This window comes from Lepidochelys kempii, chromosome 5, assembly GCF_965140265.1.
Source record: "Lepidochelys kempii isolate rLepKem1 chromosome 5, rLepKem1.hap2, whole genome shotgun sequence".
Taxonomy (NCBI): Eukaryota; Metazoa; Chordata; order Testudines; family Cheloniidae; genus Lepidochelys; species Lepidochelys kempii.
In genome coordinates, this window is record NC_133260.1 from 72,751,114 (window position 1) to 72,774,741 (window position 23,628).

General features: G+C 38.7%; 1 protein-coding gene across 5 annotated transcripts in view; it reads left to right on the top strand.

Moving 5' to 3' along the window:
• YTHDC2 (YTH N6-methyladenosine RNA binding protein C2) overlaps window positions 1-10,934 on the top strand; it is a 51,404-nt gene extending 40,470 nt beyond the window's left edge. For 4 of the 5 annotated variants that reach the window (XM_073344721.1, XM_073344725.1, XM_073344724.1 and 1 more), the window contains 5 exons: window positions 777-954; window positions 3,343-3,546; window positions 5,173-5,355; window positions 7,896-8,003; window positions 8,195-10,934. In XM_073344721.1, coding sequence (XP_073200822.1) covers window positions 777-954; window positions 3,343-3,546; window positions 5,173-5,355; window positions 7,896-7,976 — 646 coding nt within the window. In that variant the 3' untranslated portion in view covers window positions 7,977-8,003; window positions 8,195-10,934. The remainder of the gene's footprint in view (window positions 1-776; window positions 955-3,342; window positions 3,547-5,172; window positions 5,356-7,895; window positions 8,004-8,194) is intronic. The other variant, XM_073344722.1, reaches the window with a different exon arrangement.
• Window positions 10,935-23,628: the final 12,694 nt, after the last annotated feature.

Consider the following 23,628-nt stretch of genomic DNA (forward strand, 5'->3'; position numbering starts at 1 on the left):
GGATCATGATGCTAGGCATAGGTCTATTGTGTAGAAACAAGCACTTTTCTTTTCAAAGGCCTTTTTAAAAATAGTTGGTCTGAGGTTTAGTGTCTACTAAATGCAAGTCTAATACTAAGAAATGTAAACTTCAATAATAAAACACCTAACTCTGCTGTGTGGTACGACAGTTTTCGTTAGGCACCTAGCAGAGCTGTACATATGATATATTGTGATGGCATTAAAAATTGCTTTTTGCAGTGGTCTCCCACCATGCTTTGTGTGTCCATAATGTCAAGTCCCCTCAAAAGTAAAATGTTCTAACTTTACAAAAAAAAAAACCAAAAACACCAAAATCATTTCTTAATTGTCAAACAGCGTGACACTTAAATTCAGAACCAGATTGATTGAGGGGTAGGGAAGTGAGCGATCTGTCTCATGCATCATTAGGAAGGAAGATCAACTGAAAGATCTTGCTGTCCTAAGAAGCATGAGTGGGTATGACAGAATACTATATATTTCCAAATATGTCTGTCCTCTGAGGGGGCAGCTTGCTGCCAGTGCACCCTCTCCACCAAATTTGTCTCTGGAAAGAAGGAGCAGAAGCCCCATCCTCCAAAAACAAATAACTGGTATTTAAAGTTAACTGAAAATTGTTTAACCTGTTTAAGAAATGTAATGCATGTAGTCATTCTGAAGACTCTTGAAGCTTTAAATTTTTTTTTTGCTATGATTGCTGTTTGTACCAACCATTTGTTATTTTGAACAGTTTTATATCTTCACCTATCCTCCCTCAGAGTCCTAATGAAATCTACATCTCCAGCATTTCACCCGCCACAGAAATACAAAGAAAGAGGTATCTTGCATTCTAAACGAAGTTCAGATGACAGGTCAGATCAGTCATCTGTGAAATCCACAGACAGTAGTAGTTATCCCAGCCCATGTGCCAGTCCTTCTCCTCCATCATCTGGAAAGGTAAAGTATCATTTTATTCATAAATGTTCAACTGTAGAATATCTGAAGTAATCTTGCTGACATTCTTCAGAGGTAAAAAGAACAGTGGACCCTAATCGAGGCTCCTGGTCCCAATGTATAAAGTGCTATACAGATGTAAAGGAGTTCATGCCCCTAAGAGCTTACACTCTACAATAATACCCTTAGTACTATGGTTTGAACACAACAAAATTTATTATCAGAGGAATTCTTCATAGTGTGATGAATTGGAAAGCTTTTGGCATGCAGCATACAGAGCATGTTGCTACATATGTGTGCAAGAATATGTATCTTTCTTATTTACACACATACATTACTACTGAATTAAATTCACCTTGCTTTATCCTCATGGTTTTAGAATAATGTATGAAAATCATTAAATGTCATGCGCTTAATTATTTAGCAATCAGATTATCAAATTAATTAGTAGCATGACCTAATAGGCCTTTTCATCTTTCCAATGTAAAAAGGTCCCTTTAATGGGAAAAGTTTGGTGCAGCCTTACTATGGAGGTATACTAGCATGCGTCTATAATCTGCCTTGGTAGTAAATTGTCTGAATCTGAGATTACCTTTAGGTACCAAGCATACATAGAAAGGCAGAGATCTAAAAAGAGGTATCTAATCACTCAAATTGGGATGATGGGTATAATATCCCTAGACTAATATAGTGCTTGCCACAATTTGAAAGCCATATAAAATGCATTAGGAGAATTCAGCTGCCATTTTCATAAAGAATAATCTTGCATTCTAGTTCACAGCTGAGTATTAACATTTTTGGACTGTAAATTGGTCAGCAATTGTACAACTGTATGTTTTAACTGAAATTTCCTTTTGCTACATTGAATACCTCTTACTCATTCTCCCCTTTTCTTTGGGTCTTTTCCATTTTGTCTTCCCTCATGTTCATTTCCCTTACTGTTATAGGAGATAGGGCTTTCCACCTACAGTTACACTGTATTCTTCGGTATCTGTTTAATGTATCTGAAAAATGCAAACTTCTTAATTGCAAAAATTTTCCTAAATCAGAATTTAGCCACTATTTCATAAGTCCACTCAAACCTTTTGCTTGTCAGGTGAAAATATTTTTTCATAACTTTTCTAGCCGATATTTTTAGAAAAAGTATCAGATTGGCATGATCGCCAATGAAGTTGGTGTGCAATTTCTTAATAGACTGAGATTTAGCACCTGGACTTCTCCTGCTATTGTAGCTTTTGTTTGAGAGTCTGTTCCCCACCACTTCCTTTAATAACGTGCATCAGGGCCACACTCTCTGGTTCTCAATTTTGTGGCACTTGCATTATGTCTTGTAGCTTCACTGTGATAGCTATGTGCACTCCACAAGAGGAAATATTTCAGTGGACTGGTTGAGTTCAGTTCCACTCACATACGTAGGGAGTATAGTATGCCTTCAGTCACCGTCTCTCTTCCCCTTTCTCACAGTATTTCCATAGATACTGATCCAGTCTGCTTCTTGCATTTCAATAAATAGGTTAGTGCAGGAGGCTGATATGTCTGGATCTGCTCTGTTTGCTCCTTTTTTATAACAATCTGTCTATCTTCCCCCCCAATTCTTCTGTCTCTAGCAGGTTTAATTGATTCCTTATTTAATTCTTTGACTCTTGATCTCTTGATTTTTTTTTTCCTAACCCTATAATACGGAGGGGAAAAAACTTTGCATTTCCTGGGTGTGACAAGGACATTAATAATTTACCTTAATCCTATCATAGACTGTAGCCTGCTTTACCAAAAGAGCTGTCAATTTCTAATTACTGCAGAGTGCTTAGGGCTATCCTTCTTTGAACTATTCTCCCAGTTATACTGTTCCCTAAATTAATAGCTTTGGAAAATATGCCAAAAATTAATTTGTTAATCTCAAATGGGATGTTTGGCTATTACCATTTTCTTCTTCTCCTTGTTATTTTGGATAATGTTACTCATTTCTCATAATCTGAGTTGGTGGCAATTGATCTGCAGAAATGGAAATTTCTTACATGGCCGTGCCTGTCTGCAGACTTGTACCAACACCTGTCCTTCAATTGCTATTAGTCAGATAGCTAGTTTCAGTTGTCATTTCTTGTCACTTGCTTGTTAAAATTGAAAGTTATTAACTACACTTGAAATTTCTGCTTTGGAGGCTGTCAACTGGAACAGAGTCTGTGGATGAAGGAGTTACAGGTGTTACTTATGCTTGGTGGCCTCCTTGATTTTTACATGATGGGAAACAAACCTATCCTGTTTTCACTGGTGTAGTAAGAAATTCGTCTTTCTGCAAGACTATAATTCTGCTAGAACTTAGTGAAAAGAGGCTAAGCAGGGGATTTTTGCTTTGTTCAAATATTAGAAATGCAATTTGCTTCATTTTTGCAGGGATCCAAGTCTCCTTCACCCAGACCAAATATGCCAATTAGATACTTCATTATGAAGAGCAGCAACTTGAGAAACCTTGATATTTCTCAACAAAAAGGCATCTGGTCTACGACTCCAAGTAATGAACGAAAACTAAATAGAGCCTTTTGGGAAAGCAGCATGGTTTACTTGGTATTTTCAGTTCAAGGATCAGGACATTTTCAGGTGAGTCTTAAATTAACATTTAAAATTAGCTCATTCTGGTGGTCTCATATCAGTGCAACAAATTACCATGCACAGAACGGGAGTTTTGCTTATGATTTGAAATCTTTACAACTGTTTTAATAAGTAGTGATGGAGAAAGAACATTTCATATCCCTCTGGGGTCTCCCCTAACTAATGCAGGAAAGTCAATGAAAAGCCGAGGCGCTCTGGATGCAGTCCAGTCTTAGAGTAATGTTTGTGTCCTTCATGAGTTCTCTGGAATTAAAAACAAAGCGGGAAAATAATTAAGGGTATCCTCATTCTTTTCTTTCTCTGACTGCTAAAAATATATGTAATAATGTACATTTGTCATCTTATTATGGCAACCTTCTCTAACAGTCATGGGGCTGTTTTAAAGACTTCAAGTGATGAAGAATCCACCACATCTCTGGTTGTTCCAGTTATTAATTAACATGGATCTTAAAAGCTTGTGCCTTATTTCTAGTCTGAATTTGTCTGGCTTCACCTTGTAGCTATTGGATCTTGTTATGTCTTTGCCAGATTAGAGCCTCTTGTGGTCAGAAATTGCCTCATGCAGGTACTTGTAGACCATGATGAAGTAACATTTTAATCTTCTCTTGGATAAACTATATAGATTGAGCTTCTTGGTCGGGACTGTGTTTTGTTTGTAAATTACAAATGTAATTAGGTCGTGATCACTTGCACCTAGACAACTGATTTTTAGTTCAGTGATGAGATGTTCTAGATATAAACATAAATCAACTGGAAAATTAAAATATTATTGCCATGTACTTTATTGCTTTACTATACTTTTGACTTTGTTTGCATTTCAATATACAAGATAATAAAATTTTAGTCAGTATTTTTCTTGTTTAAATTATCAAGACCTTGGGGGGAAAAAATTCCACATCAGAGTTAGACTCCCTGTTTAATATATTACATCAGGCATTTAGGTGAAAAAACTGAAGTGAAGTTGCAATTAGTTTCAGTTGTCACCATTGAAATTTTCAAGATAGATTACAAAAACTAGTCTCTGCTGAACAAGTATTCCTTCTAATTTTAAATTTGCTCTGTTTTGCATGTTTCGGTCTAATTGCATTCCAGTACATGGAACAGAGTTTTGTAACTAGATTTTTTTTATACTTTTGAAGATCATTAAATACTTCTCATACATTTATATATCTTGTTGATTATTTCTGTCTTTGAACAAGGAAAGAAAAATCGTGCTGGATGAGGTGTTCAAGTACATTGAGTTGTTGTTCAGCTTCATTAAATATGAAAATTCTAATACCCCAGTATACAAATTGGCGATTCCGATCCAAAAATCCCATTCATATGCACCAAGGGACATGAATTGCATATGGAAAAATTTCATTCTTCTACTTAACTTTTCTATACCTCTGTTTCTCATCTGGAAAAGGAGTAAAATATACTTGTGTGCCTCTTGGGGGTGAGGTGAAGGATTGATGTTTGAGTGAAGTACTTTGTACCTTTAATCCAAGAATGTCAATGTAATACAAATGATTATTTTATTCCAAGATGGAAGGGTATTATTTGATTATATACAATCTGATTAGCTTTATGTCTTTCAATTAAATATATGTTTTATTTTAAATTTTCCCACAGGGTTTTGCTAGAATGTCTTCAGAAATAGGACGTGAGAAAAGTCAGGACTGGGGCTCTACAGGCTTGGGAGGAGTGTTTAAGGTGGAGTGGATCCGGAAAGAAAGTCTTCCCTTTCAGTTTGCACACCACTTACTCAACCCTTGGAATGATAATAAGAAAGTACAAATAAGCAGGGATGGCCAGGTAGCATTTATTTTCATTTGAAATATGTTTACACTGCTCAGTGTTGAATATACAGTGTATTTAAAAGGATATTGCTGGGGTGATTTTTGTGGTTTCATTACTCTCCATTTTATATAATAATCTTAATGCATGGGTTTTTTTCTTTTATGATTTTTAAGCTTCTGCTCACTCTTATCTTTCCTATCTGGTAAACTTCAATTCAGGTTATTGGCATGCTGGGTTGTGTTACCACTAATTTACTAAAGGCTTTGCTAGGTAAGAAGGAGGAGCATCTCTTCAAAAGAAGGTTGAAATCTTCAGTATAGAGCAGAAGACATGGTATTGCAGAAGCAATACTCATTTATCATTCCCAATGTGTTTAACCCATGTATTTAAAAACTATAGAGAACACCATCTCACAGTGAATGATACATGCTGTAAAGCCTCTGGTTTTTTTGTTAAAAGAAATGTGTCTAAACCAATCAAGTCAGTGTATCTTCTTGCATGAAATGGAATATAAATGTACTTTTTACTGAATATTTATGAAAGGGAAGAAAATCATAGAATATAGGTCTTTTGAACACTTTGTTACATGCTTGACTATAATATTTTAAACAATGATAATGTCAAAAAGGAATTGGCAGGTAGTTTGATTACTTCATGAACTGTGGGAATGGACTTGGAGAGAATTTTTAGCACCTCAGATTTTTTTAGAAATTGATTAGCTGTGACTTTATCCAGATATATTGTACATTAAAATTGTCATATAATGCTGCCCTCCGAAAGCCTGTAAGTTTGTGTCAGTTGTAGTATCTACATGGCAATTTACTTAAAAGAAAAAAAAAATGTAGGTCCTTATGCTCTAGAAACTCATCTGTCCTAAAGAGATAATAGTTTTGTGGTGTTCATCAACACTCTATTGCTAAGATGGTAGTCAGAAATCCTCTGGAATTACTCCTTCTCCTGCACTGTTTTGCCTTGCCTTTCTGTGCTGCTTGGTTGAATCTTGTTCTAAATTGGGGTTGTTGTTTTTTATACAGAGTAAATAGGCTCATCAAATCCAGCCAACTTTTTGTTTAATTTGAAAACAACACAGTAGGTTTTCCCATGTCCAAGAGAACCTCATTTAATTGGAAACTAACTTGCTTTTCACAGTGTTTAAGAGGACCACAACTTGAGATGCATTTCCAGCCATACTCAGATTTGTCAGCAATGATAGCAAAAGTTCCTCTTACCCAAAAAGATTCAAAGCTGAGACCTTGAGTTTTTTGTATAGTTTTAGGAGACTGTATCACTATTTTGAAAGAGAGTTGGTGGGTGGGGTTTGATTCTCTCTGGGCCCAGTTCTCCAGACTGAGGCCACATGCGGCTAGAGGTATCAAACACACATAGTCTGCTGGGGACCATTTTACCAGCCAGAGTGACTGCAGTTGATGGCGTCTCCCCAGGCATTATGTAATGAAGTTTCCAGATCTGGCTCAATCCTGCGAATCCATGAATCTCTGGGATGGCCCCATGTGCAGTATCAAGGCATGCACCCCTTCACGAGTTGATGGAGGATTTGAGAGCATAGTGTGCTGGGGTGTTTTTGTCCATCCTGACAATGTGGCCAAAGGGCATGCAATGCTGCTTTTGAATATAATGAGCAATTGAAGGAAAGCCAGATCTTCGCAAGTCTGTCACATTTGATGTGAAGTCAAACCACTTTATGCTCAGGTTTTTACAACGCATATGGGATGCTTCTAGGGTCCACATAGCAATACAGGCAGTAAACAGGATTGAGAGAGCCTGAACTTTTGTCTCAGCCCAAAGATGTTTTTGTGTCCGTAAGCGAGATATGGACTTGGGATAGTTTGTGGAGAATTCCCCCTGTGCAGGGAAACTCGCCACTGACCGAAGACTTGCGGAGGCAACTTTGCTACCTCCTGTGCGCAGCTACCCCTAGTTCTGAGGGTGAATTATGTCAGCGGGATGGGATGGGGAGGGGAAGGAATGTGGCAGAATGGAGCTCTACTGTGCCCAATCCTCTACAAATCCTTATGCCAATGTCCTAAATGAGGGTTGCTTCTGTGCAACCCTGACTTGCACTGGAGTCTAGTAGCACAAATTAGTGAACTGTAACCAAATCCGTATGCCCCACTCTCCACTCAGCTGAACTGTTCTTGAACGGAGTGGAGCATAAGGACTCTAACTCTTTACATCTGTGTTCTTTTTTTTTAGTTGTGCTTAGGGTGTTCTTTTGTATAAACTAATGTTGTGTGAGAGTGTTAGAGTTCTGTAGCAGGTCTACCAGGAAAGAGCCCTGACCACTGTTCTAGGAAAAGTCATGGAGGAAACGTATAAACAGTTTGAATCATTTTATCTCAAAATTCTGAGAATACAGCCAATGGACACTTTACCATTTTACCTTTGCTTTTTTGGCTGAGCCAGGCTAGGTTGTATGCTCAACTTTTCTATTGTACCTCCATTGCTGTAACTGTCTTCTTTGTGTTGTGGCCATCCTGTAACATGCCTCTTAGCATTAAATGTGTCATTTAAGTTTTCTTTCTTCTGGTCTGCAGGAATTGGAACCACAGGTTGGAGAACAGTTGCTACAGCTTTGGGATCGTATTTCTTTAGGAGAGAAAAACACAACTGATTGATTGACAATTTACAGTAACACGCTTGAGGTATTATATTGACATGTAAAGTCATATTTTTCTTGTGGTAGATCATCAGTAAACTTTTCCTGGTCTTTATACTATGTGTTTTCACCAGTTTTAATGGTAACTATCAGAGAAAATAGCTGCTGATGAATTTTGCTGGAGAAAGTATAGATTTGTTTTAATTTTTTTAACCTTTTTCTCCTTGAATTTTACAGTTCTGGCTGCTGAGACACATCTGTTTTATAACCACTAGAACCAGCACTGCTCAGCACCTACACAAATAGAAGGGGGAAAAGCCATGTAGTGAAATGGGCTGTTGGAATTGATACCATTTCTCTAAACTTGGCATAATAAAAATAAAATGGAGCAGGGTTTCAGTAAGCTCACAGTAATAAGTGTGATAACATCATTTTGCTAGTGTGGTTTTGACTGAATGAAAAATGATGTATGTTTTATTTGTGTGACATTCAGTCTGCAATTTATATCTAAACAATTTTGAAACTTTAAATATTAAGTTTACAACAATGGAGCAGGCTGAAGTTGCTGGTGGGTTTTAAATAGTACAGTAGGCAGTTAAATAGACCCTTTCCTTTCAGAGCAGCCCAATGCAGCAGAAGGTTTGGGAGCAACCAGTGTAATGTTAATTAGTCTTAGAATTTCACATTTTATCGTTTAGTTCTTGAGAACAATATTTTCCAGATGTAGTTGTTGAAGATTTCTCAACTTAGATGCTCAAGGCTACTTTTATTATTGGAGTAGAGCAGGATATATGCCGACAACTGATGGGGGCAGACGGTGCACCTCCTAGCTAAATAAAAATTGCATTTAAATTTGCAGCATGAATGGAAAGAGAAGGAAGGCTCTCCCTTGCCTGAAGGTTGTTCCAGAGCGAGTTTCCAGTCCCCACTATCTTTTTAATGTGTGTACTCATAATTCCCTCTTCGTAAAATGGATACTTCTCTCATTGTTTCTTATTTCTCATCTGTACAGCAAGTCAATAAGCTTTTTCAAAGGCTGAAGCCAAAGGCAAAAACCTTGGGTTCTAGCAAGTAGCATCTTTTGTTGAAGACCTAATTTTCCAATTGCTCTCTTCGCCGACCTGCACATATGCTTTTGTATTGTTGTACATGTACATAGGGACCCATACTGTGTTACTTGACTTTTTAGGATATACATGAAGTTCCTGCACTGCTTTGATGGGGAAGATAGAAGGCTAGCAGTTCAGTGATAACTTTCACTGAACTTTAAGTAGAATAGATAACATACTTTCCCTTTTAACACTCATTATTGTTTAGGGAAGATATGTAATCTTAAAAACTTTGGAAAGGACTGGAGTTCTATACTTTAAAACACTAACAAGAGAAAAAAAATCATGAGTGGCCTTAACATCAGGGAAAAGAGAGTGAAATAAGAAAATCCTTCTGTTTTATCTGTGGGAACATTGGTACAGTACATCAACTAAGATATTGTGCATGGATTTTTATTCTTAAGTTTTTCGTATATAGATTTGACACACTTGGTTTGAGATCACCTGCAATTAGATTCTACTGTACATCGTTGTAATTACGTTTTCACTTGTTAAATTTTACTAACAATGACCATAGTTTCATATTATACATTTAACTGTTTAGTGTTTTGAAATTAGAAATAAGGAATTTCTGGAATAAAGTTGTTTCAGTTTTAGCTTTGTGATGTCTTCAAATCATTAGCCCTTGTATATAGAGTAGATGATCTTAGTAAAAATACTATTTGACCAAATTCAATGTAAATACTACAGTGAGTGGAAAAACACATTTTAAAAATGAAGTATATTATACAGAATGTAAAACGAATTTAGTAAATCTATTGAATTCTTCTTAGTTAGGTATGGAAGAAGTTGAGTTTTTTCTGAACCAAGATGTTTTAAAGCACAGTGTAAAATATTTTGAATCAGGAATGGGTAGTAATTTCCATAATGACCACACTTCCTGCAGTTGTCTACATCTTTCATCTCAATTTATGGGCCAATGATGCAAATGGAGTTTAGAGCCAGCTTTGGACATCAGGATGAGTGTTCCATTTTTTTTTTTTTTTTTTTGAGCATGCCATCTCCGCTAATCCCTACAAAACGAGGGTAATTCAGTGCTGATAGAGAAAGGACACTAGAAGCTAAATTCTGTTTATCTTATAATTTACTAGAAATTCTGCCTCTAGTGAGAAGACAATTTACTGGTCCAGTGGTCTTGCTTTTATTGTTTCCTGGACAGATTTTTTTCATTTTTCCATGGAAGTAGCAAGACCTCTTCCTCTCTTGATCTCTCTTTATGGCTATTAGTTCCAGGTATTCACTATTTGTGTCTCAGTGGGAAAACTGGACTCAAGCCTCAAGCAGGACAAAATAAAAAATGAGTAATGGCTTGAGTACCAAGATCATAGGTAAAATTTGGGTTGTGCCATAAAGAAGCTACGAGTATAAGTAGGGGAGGGTCTTGAGAAACCTGATGGGTACCACAATAGTCGTTGTGACATGAGGATGCAAAGGAGTTAAAACCTCTAATTCATACATCTGTAAGGTCAGTGTTATAGTATATTAATAATAATATGCTTCCCAATGGTTTATAAGGCCACTTTAACATGAGAGATAGAAAATCAAGTAATAGTGAATAGTTAAAGATTTGTAAATGCTCATCCTATCGGTTTTTGACATGCAGTAATAATAATTGTGGTATGGTCTGTGGAGGGGTTTGTAAACACCTCTGCAATAAATAGCAATACAAGTTGATATAGGCAAAAACTTCCAGCAGAGTCTTCTACTAGATCTAAGTGTCTTCAGTCTTTACCACTGAAGAAGCTGTGTTATTGAGAGATGGAATTTTGGAACTAAGAAGACTGAACATTTGTGGTGTTCTCCTTTTGCTGTTCAAAGTCACTTTCAGGCATTTGTATATTTCTAAATAAAAATACAAGAGGAATGTTTATTAATCCTGACTGTCAATCATTTTCTCACCTAAATTAGATAACTACTTTGTCAAGTCAAAATAGTTATCTAGTTTGGTGACACAAATATTTAAATATAGGGTGTTAAATTGCATGATGGTGATTAGTTTCCAATACATTCACACAAACATATCTTGATGTTTAGACCAGGGGCCTGAATTTTATAGCCCGGCCTTTGCTTAGACTCACTTTGGGATCTAAAGGCTTGTCTACATTAGAAGGTTCCACTGGTGGAACTGTCCTATTGGTGGGAAGTGCCGTGCCCCTATACCCAAATTCTCTTATTGATGGTTCTTCGCACATTTGTCCATTTAAGTCCATAGGAAGTTCATTGATATAGTGCTAGCCTGGACACTTCCTCCTGCCCCTGCCCCCCAAACACACACACACATCTAAGGTAATTGAATTACTGAAAAGAGTCTTCTGCAACATGGGACAGTAGCAGGAAGTGGTCTGTCTGGTCAACTTTGTATATTCCACTGCTTTGGGGTCATGTCAGCTGTATATCAACCACCTCCTCAAATCCTACTGGCTCAAACATGAGCACTAGAGGCATTTTTTGAGGGGAGCATTCTACTTTTCGGAGCCTGTGTACTGATGTTTTTGATTACTATACTTTGCATATCTTCCTGGATCTATGAAAAGGTTATCTTCATTGCTTTGTGGGGCAAGAACCACATCTTGTTCCAGATGCTGATGTGAAGCAGGGGGTTCAACCCAGTTCTCCTTCCTCCCAGGTGAGTGCTCTAACTGCTGGACCATGGGTGGGTGTTTCTGTTGAAGCTGTTCTAATTTGTATAAAATATTTAAATATTCATTGGAGTAGAGACTGGAACCTTGGTCTCCTAGGAGATTGTCCTAACTGCTGGTCTGTAGTCATTCTTTCTCTGGCCCAATGCTTATTTAAGTATTTTATGCAAAGTGGAACAGCCTCAACAGGAAAGATTGAGACCCACCCCAGAATACCCTATAACTCAGAGGTTAGGACACTTGCCTGGGAGAAGGGAGACCTGGGTTCAAGGACCTTCTCCACAACAGACAGTGTGGGGATTTCAGCTTGGGTCTCCTATGTGCTGGGTGAGTGCACTAACCACTGAACTATTGGGTATAAAGGGGCACCACCATCACCACCACCTCAGTGTTTTGCAAGAAAGTGCTGATCTGGCTTAGCGCCCAACTCCAGGAGAGGGTTCATGTTGAATATGAAGCAGAGTTAGGTGTTTCCTGTTAGGCACCTAACTCCCTGTGGGAGTGGGGTTTATGCCCTGCTCCTTTCCTCAGCATTCTTTACTGACTAACTTAGGCAGCTCCCTGCTCAGCTTGCTGGCTTCTTTGAATTGCATCTAGGGTGCTTAACTCTTCCCATGCATTATATAGGGACCCTGCATGCCTAACTTGGGGCTGAGTATTCCACTTGGCAGAAGAGTATCTAAAAATTAAGTGTTGAAACATTGAGTCTAAGTCACCTTTGTTGATCTAGCCCACTGGAGGTGGGAGCAGGAGAAGGAGAGATCCTTCTTGAGGATGAGGTTCTCTCCAACCTCTTCCCATGTGGGATAGCCAGAACCCTGGCTTGGAGGCCATTGGTCAGGTTCTGTTCTGGTGCAGACTTAGACCCAGGGGGATATTGCCAGAAACAGTGGAGTTGGGAGACCAGAGGTTCTTATCCAGTCGGCAAGTTATTTTTATTGTGGCCCTTTTGAGACAGTTAGGGGGATTTGATCCAGCTAGGAGGTCTGTGGAGGACTTTCTTCTGGATTTGCCTGGCTACCACCATTACAGATACAGTTAAACATAAAGGCAGAAATGTCCATCCCTGGTTCTTCTCCTTCACTGCTGCTCTACCACCTCCACTGGTTCCCCTCCTCACTAGTGGCAGATGGACCACTCACAAGCTGCTAGGATGACCAGATGTCCTGATTTTAAAGGGAGAGTCCTGATATTCAGGGCTTCGTCATATAGATACCCAAAACCCCCTACCTCTTGTCCTGATTTTTCACACTTATTTCTGGTCACCCTACCTGCTGCCTACTGTTTTGGTTCAGTTGAACCCTTTCCTCCCTTCTGTGCACTGTATGGTCTCATTGAATTGTGTTGGACACTGAGTATTATAACACTATCAAATAGCAGTTCTGTGGGACAGGATTGGTCTGTCTGGCCAGTGCATGATACAAGTTGGATGTCAGTATAATAAAACACTGGTATAGTGTGTTCTGGCCCTTAGTGTCATGTGAACTTCATATACTTGACAGCCTTAGGGACTCTATCTGAATATATGGGCCTGAAAATCTGTAGAGGGTCAGCTATGCTGGAAAGAACAGCTTGAAGTGGCTGTAAGATCTACTGTACAAGAAATAGACTGAAATCTTGTAGCCATGAAGGAGGTCAACGTCATCTCAATTTGAAATTCATGTTTTAAGACAATCAATAAAATGTACACATTAGCCTGTGTTAATCTTATTTTACCCTCTTCTTTTGACTTGTTTTATCTTAAATTGTGAAATCTTTAGGACATAGTGTCTTCCTATGAGCTTGTACCACGGTTACACAAAGGGGCCTCCATCTAATAGGGGGTCTTTTGAACACTACCACAAAATCTATAATATGTTTGAAAGACCTGGATTGAAGATTTAGCCGAATCCAGAATAAAATAAAAACCAGCAGGGTCTTATTAAAGGGGAAATGGCAAAATGCCACATTTATTGTGAATACAGAAAGAATCATAGTAAGCAGTTAGTTATAGCTATAACATTCCATTCGATTTCGTATTTATTCACACAGTCATTCATACACACACACACACAGATTCTGGAAGGTTATCATAGTTACCAGCCTTAGAGTTGTTCATGCCAAGCCACTGGCCAGGTGGCTTGGACACAAGGAGGGAGCAGGGCCTTGTCAGATGCATATCTGACGCTCCTGGAAGTTGGTTTGCAGAATCAGACCCCAAAGTTCTCAGTTTCTAGAGTCCATGTTTATAGGAATTTTTTCCTATGCCAGTCTATGGGAATTGCTTCATCATGCTGTTGCTGAATCAATCAGCAGATGGCACATTCCTGACGGCTCAGTGTTGTTCTTTGGTTCTCCCATCCTTGAGGCTGTTGGGTAGATTCCAAGCTGCCCTCCTGGTGTCCTCTGGTTGTTTCCACTTGACGCCTTCTTCGGCCGATGGACACTGGATTCTTAGGCTGGCACCTCCCTAATTATTCAGTTATTATCCACACCAAGCATCCATCCACATACATCCTCTATCTCTATTTTAATCACAATTGTTAACGAAGCGAGATAAATACAACTAAAGGGTGAGGAGTCTCTGTGTGCTGTTTCTGTTGTTACAAAGTATTGCTTTGAGAACAGACTCTGTCTTAGGATGTACTAACACAATTAGCAGCTTGCACGTTTCACACAGCGAGGGAGAGAAACAGTAAAAATAAGAGACCAAGAGACCTCTTAATTAGTAATACCCTGGAATTCAAACTATGGGGAATCAAACTCATTTGTGATTTTAACACAGAACTTCTGTAATATGATCCAACATAATCCCCCTTTCTATATAGCCTATTCAAGAGAAGGTACTGTGAGGCAATTTGAGTTTGTGATTCCAATTCATCCCACATACATGATCCTAGTGATGTATCTTTACTACAAGGTTCTGGGGCAACAGGCAAGGTGAGGCACACCCACTTCTGAAGAGCCCATTTTGTACAACCTCTAGTGTCCAATAGCTTTCCTCCCTCCCCAGCCCACTGGCTTGAGGTCCAGGGTAGCCAGAAGGATCCCATGTGTAATATGGGGAGTGGGCTAACCTTCCATACCTTTGCCTCCAGGGACTGTTTGGTGTGCAATTTTGACAACAATTTCTCCCATTAACAAGTCTGGTTTTACAATACTGGAAACGTATTGCATCCATTCATAAGTGTCAAACAATGATCTCTTTCTTTGTTTTTGTATTAGGCTGTTCTGTAGCTGGCACAGAGAGCTTAATTTATTCTTAATTACCTGCAGGTCTGCAGTATTTTTTCTTTAAACACAACAGTGCTAGCAACAAGACAAAACATAGAACACAAAACACAATTTCTATTGTGACAGTAGATTCATGGTATTGGGTTCCTCTTCAGCTGGCATCAGCTTTTCCTGATTTTCTGAAAGACAAAAATAACATGTTTCTACCCCTTTTGGGGTGGCAGATTATTGCTTAAAATATTTCTTTTACAAATACCCTTACTGACTGCAGGCAAAACAGAGGAATTACCCCCATATTTTCCTATGTTTGTTCTATAGGCAGGCCAGGTTTCAATGGATTCTATCTTTTAAGGGTTATGGGGAAATTATCCCACTGTTTAGTCATTAAATCCCTGAGGTGGGGTACCTCAGTTTCCCTTCTTATACAGCAGACCAAGTTTATAATGTTTTTCCTGCTGTGTTAAGCTTTGTTTATTTACAGGTAATAAGTGAAAAGCATCATTACCATATGACCTTAAAGGATTTTTCCAAAAATCATACACACTATACATTGTTACTAGGGGTACTTATCGTTAAATTTATTAAAGTTATCTTGTTATACCATGCCTTTTATTTAGACAATTTGTTTGCTGACCAGGTATGCCCTTTATCTGCAGCTCCCTTGTGCAGCTAGTTCTTTCCTTCCTTTATCGTTTAGGTAAATTGCATTTTCACAGACGTTTCCTGCTTGCTTTTGGATTTAAAGCCATCAGCAGCTCAGAGGCTCTATCTTAAAAGGGACACAATCAACTTTCACCAGAGTTTTGATTACTTTTAACTTTTAACTTCTGCTTCCAAAACACACAGCAATCTGAAAAAGAAAACCCAACCTATTGTGGCTCCCTTTGGAGCCCTAATAGCATTTTAATTAGATAGCGTGGTATGTTTGCATTTCTTTTGCCCCTTCTACAATATACACCGCATATGTTCTCGAGAAAATGCACATTCCTTCCATACTTTAACTTCTATAACATTATCCATATCAATTTTTTCATAAGAGGTAACTATTTCTTTTGTGCTTACAGAGTTTTCATATACCTTTATCAAAGTGACAGTCTGATTACTCAAAAAGAAAAGGAGGACTTGTGGCACCTTAGAGACTAACCAATTTATTAGAGCATAAGCTTTCGTGAGCTACAGCTCACTTCTTCAGATGCATATCGTGGAAACTGCAGCAGACTTTATATATACACAGAGAATATGAAACAATACCTATTCCCACCCCACTGTCCTGCTGGTAATAGCTTATCTAAAGTGATTTCCAGCACAAATCCAGGTTTTCTCACCCTCCACCCCCCCACACAAATTCACTCTCCTGCTGGTGATAGCCCATCCAAAGTGATAACTCTTTACACAATGTGCATGACAATTAAGCTGGGCTATTTCCTGCATAAATTTAGATAAGCTATTACCAGCAGGACAGTGGGGTGGGAATAGGTATTGTTTCATATTCTCTGTGTATATATAAAGCCTGCTGCAGTTTCCACGATATGCATCTGAAGAAGTGAGCTGTAGCTCACGAAAGCTTATGCTCTAATAAATTGGTTAGTCTCTAAGGTGCCACAAGTCCTCCTTTTCTTTTTGCGAATACAGACTAACACGGCTGTTACTCTGAAACCTGATTACTCAGAAACACAGTCTTAAAATGGCTCTAACATTGCTTCTTTTTGTTTTGTGCACCTCACCCCTGCTGTTGCTTCAGAGGGGCACTGTCTTTTTTAATTTCTTATTATTTTTTTTAACTACAGCTCTCATCTGCTATTTTGTTACAAAAACAAACCAAACAACCAAACAAAAAGAATCCAGAATTTTTTCCTATTGTCCTGATTTTGACTGCCCTGCTGTAGCCACTACTTTAAAACATTTTAAATTTTATAAAGCATTGAGTTACCTCTTAAGGATTAAATGCCAAATCCCAGAGCCAATCAACACTAATCACCTGTGTCTAGCAAAAAGGTCTGTCAGTTTTGCAACTTTGAAATAAAGAGTCAAATGAATTTTTAGTGGCATTATTTAAAACAAAACCAAAACCAACTGGTCCTTAGAACTTTACATATTTACACACACACAGATAGATACATACACATTTTCTTTTCCTTAACGTCCCTTCCACACTGCTCTGTTTTTTACATCTTACATTCCCTTTATACATTTGAGGCAGAAGTTCCAATAGAACCCCCTTATGCTCTTTTAGCAAATTTGACGAAATTGTCCAGTCAAATGATTTTAATCAGATAGTTATTTTTGTCTGGCTTATTTACACACATTCCTTTGCAAAGGAATTCTTTCAGAATGGCTGCAAAGAAACCAAGAATTCTCTTTCTCCAACAGGTTTCAGAGTAGCAGCCGTGTTAGTCTGTATTCGCAAAAAGAAAAGGAGTACTCGTGGCACCTTAGAGACTAACAAATTTTCTTTCTCTAACAGTTTTCCTTTTTAACATTTTCACAAAGTTTAACAGCTTAATTCTCTCCAGCCTCTGCAGAGTTAACTTTTCACTCTTTTCTCTTTGTAATTATGCCTGGGGGTGCCGTACATAGTACCTTCTCCCCCTTCACCCGTTGCAATGGCTGCTACCTGTTTAGAGGCAAAGCCCAATTTTTGTCTCTCACTCTTAATTAATGACTCACAACGACTATGATTTGCAGGTGCTCTGCCCTGCTTCAAGGTTAATTTTCTTTACCATACCTTGTAGCACATGATTCTCTCTTTCAGTTTTCTCAGAGGCTTTAGCTTGGTCTGCCAGGAATCTTTCTGTCTCTCTGCATTCCTGGAGTGCCTCTTTCACTATTTCCAGCTGACTCTGGGTATTTGTAGCCAGCACCGTCCAATTGTCTGCTCCCTTTTCCGTTTGGTTTAGCTTTTCCTGTAAAGATGCCTTTTCCTCTTTCTTACCACTGCTTGTCTTCATGTAATCTTTACATGCCTCCCGCAACAACAAAATTGGTCCTGCATCTCTGCAGCACTAGAAGGTTTGTATATGAGGATATACTGAGCCAATCTATCCTCTAAGTCCAAAATAGCGCAGACATCAGCTAGGGCTTGTTTAGTCCAAGGACTGTGCACAAATTTTTGAAGGATTTGTTTAAAAGGTGTAATTTCTTTAACAAAAGGTGAGGTTGGAGTTCCTTCTGACTCCATTCCTCCCTCTGGCTTACTGGCTTACCCGGTTTTCTTTTAAACATCTTAACACGGGTATTTCAATCTTTGTCACTCCTGGTATTACTCAGCGAGTGACAGCCTAGATTCTGAAATCGTGGCTCATCAGATTTCCTCATCACACCTGGCACAGGTCAGCGAGTGACACAACCTAGATTCTCTGATCCTGCTACTCCTTGTTCCAGTGAGCAGCACTGCCTGGCCCTTAGGCCTTTTTGTTGCCCCTGATACTTCAGTGAACAATAGGACTTGGATTCTGTAATCATAGCTTAGTAATATGAGCTCTGTATATTTTACCTCTGCCTCCTGGAGGCCAGAAGGTAGAAATGCCAAGCTCAGTAGAGCTGGCGGGGTGCACACCAATATTTACAATAACTCAGATTTTTTACCAATATTACCCCTTTTGCAATTCTCCACCAAAATGTTATACCAATAAATTAAAAACCAGCAAGGTCTTATTAAAGGGGAAAAGGCGAAATGCCGCATTTATTGTGAATACAGAAAGAATCATAGTAAGCAGTTAGTTATAGCTATAACATTCCATTCAATTTCATATTTATTCACACATTAATTCATACACACACAGGTTCTGGAAGGTTGTTACCATAGTTACTAGCCTTAGAGTTGCTCTCGCCATGCCACTGGCCAGGGGCTTGGACACAAGGAGGGAGCAGGGCCTTGTCAGATGCACATCTGATGCTCCCGGAAGTTGGTTTGCAGAATCAGACTCCAAAGTTCTCAGTTTCTAGAATCCATTTTTATAGGATATTCTTCCTATGCTGGTCTATGGGAATTGCTTCATCATGCTGTTGCTGAATCAATCAGCAGATGGCACATTCCTGACGGCTCAGTGTTGTTCTTCGGTTCTCCCATCCTTGAGGCTATTGGGTGGATTCCAGTCTACCCTCCGGGGGTTCTCTGGTTGTTTCCACTTGACGCCTTCTTCGGCCGATGGACACTGGATTCTTAGGCTGGCACCTCCCTGATCATTCAGTTATTATCCACACCAAGCATCCATCCACATACATCCTCTATCTCTATTTTAATCACAATTGTTAATAAAGCGAGATAAATGCAACTAAAGGGCGGGGAGTCTCTGTGTGCTGTTTCTATTGTTACAAAGCATTGCTTTGAGAATAGACTCTGTCTTAGGATGTACTAACACAATTAGCAACTTGCAAGTCTCACACAGAGAGGGAGAGAAACAGTACCAATAACCAAGAGACCTCTTAATTAGTAATACCCTGGAATTTAAACTATGGGGAATCAAACTCATTTGTAATTTTAATACAGAACTTCTTTAATATGATCCAACAAGAGTTTATACACAATAAAGGAAATGTTCTTTTTATAAACAATACCTGTGACTGATATAACAGCCATGCAAATTAAAATGCAGGCTCATATATTTATTTGGGAAGAGTTCTATTAAAAGGCAGTGCTCACTGAGAAAAGGGAAGAACGTGACCTGGCACAATTTCTTCTACTCTTTGGAGTTGATGTTAATCTCTCAAAGGTATGCAGTTGAAGGTTAACGCTAGAAGGAGGTAAAAATTCCCTTCCATTGCACTTGCTCATTAATGCGCTTGACAATGTGACCTGGAAAATAGCCATGAGGTACAATTTTGCTGTAAAATAAGGTTATTGAATTCTTCTAAATTTTGGAGATTAGATCTTGAAATTGTGAAATTGAAAGTGAAATTGTTAGGTCTCAAATAGAGAGTAAAAATCTCTGCTTGTGTTTTCCTTTCAATTTTTTGTTAGAGTAAGTTGTTTCAGGTAATCCTTAACCAATTGCAATGAGAGGAAAATGGCTCTCCTGTGGTGGTTTTTTGAGGTTGGTATAGAACACTAAAATTACAAACTGGGAGCCAAAATCTGTGGTATGTTGGACTGCAAACAGTTCGCTCTTCTTTCAAAGCCTGAAATAAAGGTCACCTTTGGGATGAAATGTGGTGACTGTTTTAACAGTGCATGGTAGCACTGCATAATAGCTTAAGCTGATTTTGAAAAATATGGTATCCTGTTGAAACTGAAGGGGAAATCTGTAGAGCAGAATTTAATTTGTGTAGCCAAACCACTGGATTGAATACCCCTACAAACTCTGGACACTGTGACAAATCTAAAGGAGGTTTTGATCTGAATGGTAAATAGAGGTGCTCATTAACCAGCAGACTGACATCTGCTGAATCACTAACACCACTTTCTGCTACATATCAAGGGTCCTTACAAGCCTCCTATGCAAGGATTGACCCAACTCAGTTTGAGAGCTGGCAGAATTGCATCACAAGGCAGTAACAATGAAACATGGTTCTTATAAAAAGTAGGACCTGGACTGAGGCATGTAAATGTTTGTTTGGATTGACCACTGTATCTTTTCATTTTGACTTTTCAGAGCTAAATTGACTATCGGTAACGATGCTGCCTCTGGCGGGACACAACTGAGAGTATCAATTCAGGACAAATTGCTTAGAGCAGGGCAGTCACAGCCCCAGGCTGGTGGTTCTCCACCTCTAAGGTACACCAAACCAGCCAAACAGAGAGGACTTTGGTTTTTCCCCACTGACTAACCAGAAGTCATACACGCAATTCGCTCAGACACTCCAGGTTCCCAGTATCACCACCAGCAGCCACTCGTTATGGGGATGACTGGTTATGAAAAACCAATACCCCAGTAAAAGAAAAATGGTTCTCCTGATCCCAAATGACCAGGCCCCAGTCCCAGGTCAATATACAAGTCAAATCTTACCCACAAATCATGCTGTTTCCAGTTCTTTAGAATCTAAAATCTAAAGGTTTATTCATAAAAAGAAAGAAATATAGATGAGAGTTAAAACTGGTTAAATGGAATCAATTACATACAGTAATGGCAAAATTCTTGGTTCAGGCTTATAGCAGTGGTGGAATAAACTGCAGGTTCAGTTTAAGTCTCTGGAGTACAAATATCCCAGCTTGGATGGGTCGTTCAGGCCTTTGTTCAGAATTTCAGTTTGTAGCAAAGTTCCTCCAGAGGCAAGCAGCAGGATTGAAGACCAAATGGAGATGCTGCTGCTGCCTTTTGTAGTCCTTTTGGCATGTGGCTTGTGCTTTCTTTGTTCAAGCCACAAGCCACCCAGCACATGCCATGGAAAAACCTTAGAGTTCTGTCCATAACCATGTCCTTGCATGCCTTGCTGAGTCACAAGGTGTATCTTCCTTCTCTCAATGAGTCAGTTGTATGGCTGATGGTCCTTAATGGGCCATCAAGCAGGCTAGGCAGTGCTGACGCCACATTGTCTGGGGTAGCTCCCAGAAGCATAACGCAAGCTTGAAATACAGACAGTAGAGAGCCAATATTTATAACTTTAAATACAAAAATGATACATGCATACAGATAGCATAATCATAACCAGCAAATCATAACCTTTTCATGAAAAGAAAAGGAGTACTTGTGGCACCTTAGAGACTAACCAATTTATTTGAGCATGAGCTTTCGTGAGCTGTAGCTCACGAAAGCTCATGCTCAAATAAATTGGTTAGTCTCTAAGGTGCCACAAGTACTCCTTTTCTTTTTGTGAATACAGACTAACACGGCTGTTACTCTGAAACCTTTTCATGGACACCTTACTTGACCTCCTTTGTATAAGATTTGATGCCACTGTATGACCTTGGTTGCAACAATGATCTGTATGGTCACAGTTCATGTCAATAACATCACACTATACATCTGAGTTTTTAGCCACATGGTTAAACTTTGAAAACTCATATATAAAATTACACCCATTAGCTATAAACATCTTTGCTTTAAGAAGTTAGTTTTATTTTTTTTAATTGATATTTATCTGTGGTCAACTAAGACAATTTTGTCTACTTTATTTTTAAACTGAGTAGATACATATCATGAACCAGCTTGCTCATAGAAACTCCCACATGCATATAAGTTGCTGATGATGTGCAGTAGATGTGTGGGGTGGGGGAGGGAGGCTATATGCATAATACTGCTTTCCACTTGCATCACCATCTTCATTTAATTAAAATGGTGCTATTATGGTGTTCCATTCATTGTGCTCTTCTTCTAATTAAATTATACTTAGCAGCGTATTGCAAAAAATCTTAGTCTAGTGTTTTCATAGTGCCAGTGTCTATTAGATGTATACAGGTGTATAAATTTTAAAATGCAAAATATTTGGTTTATATGTTTATCATGTTTGGTTCCCCATATAAATGGCCATTCTGAATAAAGTAAGAGCTAAATTGTGACCCCAGGAACTCCTCAATGGCAAAGGGCCCCCCATACTATAACTCCCATCAAGCCTGACACACTCACCTTACATGACACCTTTATATATTATGACAACAGTGTGTTGGGGCAGTATCATTTGTAAACTGGTGACACACTGGTCCCAAAAAATCACTGTGTGGGTTGTGCACAATGTGTTACAGGTGTGTACTGGAAATACATTCTTAAATGTGTTTTTGGAGACAGAGCATGAACCTACCCTGCCCTAGACAAAGAAATGTGTATTTACCTGTCTAACTGGCTTGGTAACAGGCAGAGTCAATAGAAGTACATTTACATATATGCTAAAGCTAAACAAAGCCATCAAGCTAAATAAGAGGGGCAGAGGACTGTTCAGCAATCACATGGAGGGACAGAATCTGCACCCCAGGAAGCTTTCCTGGTTCTTGAAACAGAGACAATAGACTTTGGGTAATATAAGGGGGTCAAAGAGTCATTTTAGTTATCCATCACTTAGGGAAGAAAGGGAACAGCACTTTTTTATTCTGAGAACATTGGGTTCCTTAGTCTGGAGGGCTAGGGATGTTGGCAACTTGATGTAAGTAAGAGAACTGCTTAGGCAAGGATTGTAACTTGTGAAGATTAAGTTTTAGACAGAAAGCATCTTATTTTGTTTTATTCGTAACCATACCTGTCTTCTATTCATACTTAGAATCACTTAAATCTCTGTTCTTTGTTGTTAAATTAATTCTTGGTTTATTATGCCACCATCTCAGTGCTGTGCATTAAACTGGAGGGTGAATTCCTCAGCTACCCAAGCAGACTGGTATGTACTCTTTGGAGCAAGTGAGCGTTTTGTGAGCGTCCAGTGAGAGGGACTGGACAATGCAGAGAGATGGCTCCAGGGAACTCGGGAATTGGGGTTCACTGATTGTTACCTGCAAAGAAAGGTTTGGAGAGGCAATTGTCAAAATAGCTTATATCTGAGGATGTCCTGGATGCTGGCAGAAAGTGAAAGAGAAAAGTTTTAATATGACATGTAAAATAGAGATATTTAATACCCTCCCTTGTTGTAAAGTGCCTGAGATCCTGGGGTGAAAGGAGCTGTCTATAGTAGCAACATAGAGGAGATCTTACCATGACAGGACAACACAGGTAAATGGTTGAGCCACTTACATGGTAGCTGTTTTTCAATTGATGGTCACCATAGTGTGTGGTGTTTTTTTCATTTTTATTTTTTTTAATTTGAAAACAATGTATTGATAGAACATTATTAGTTACAAATACAAACAGCT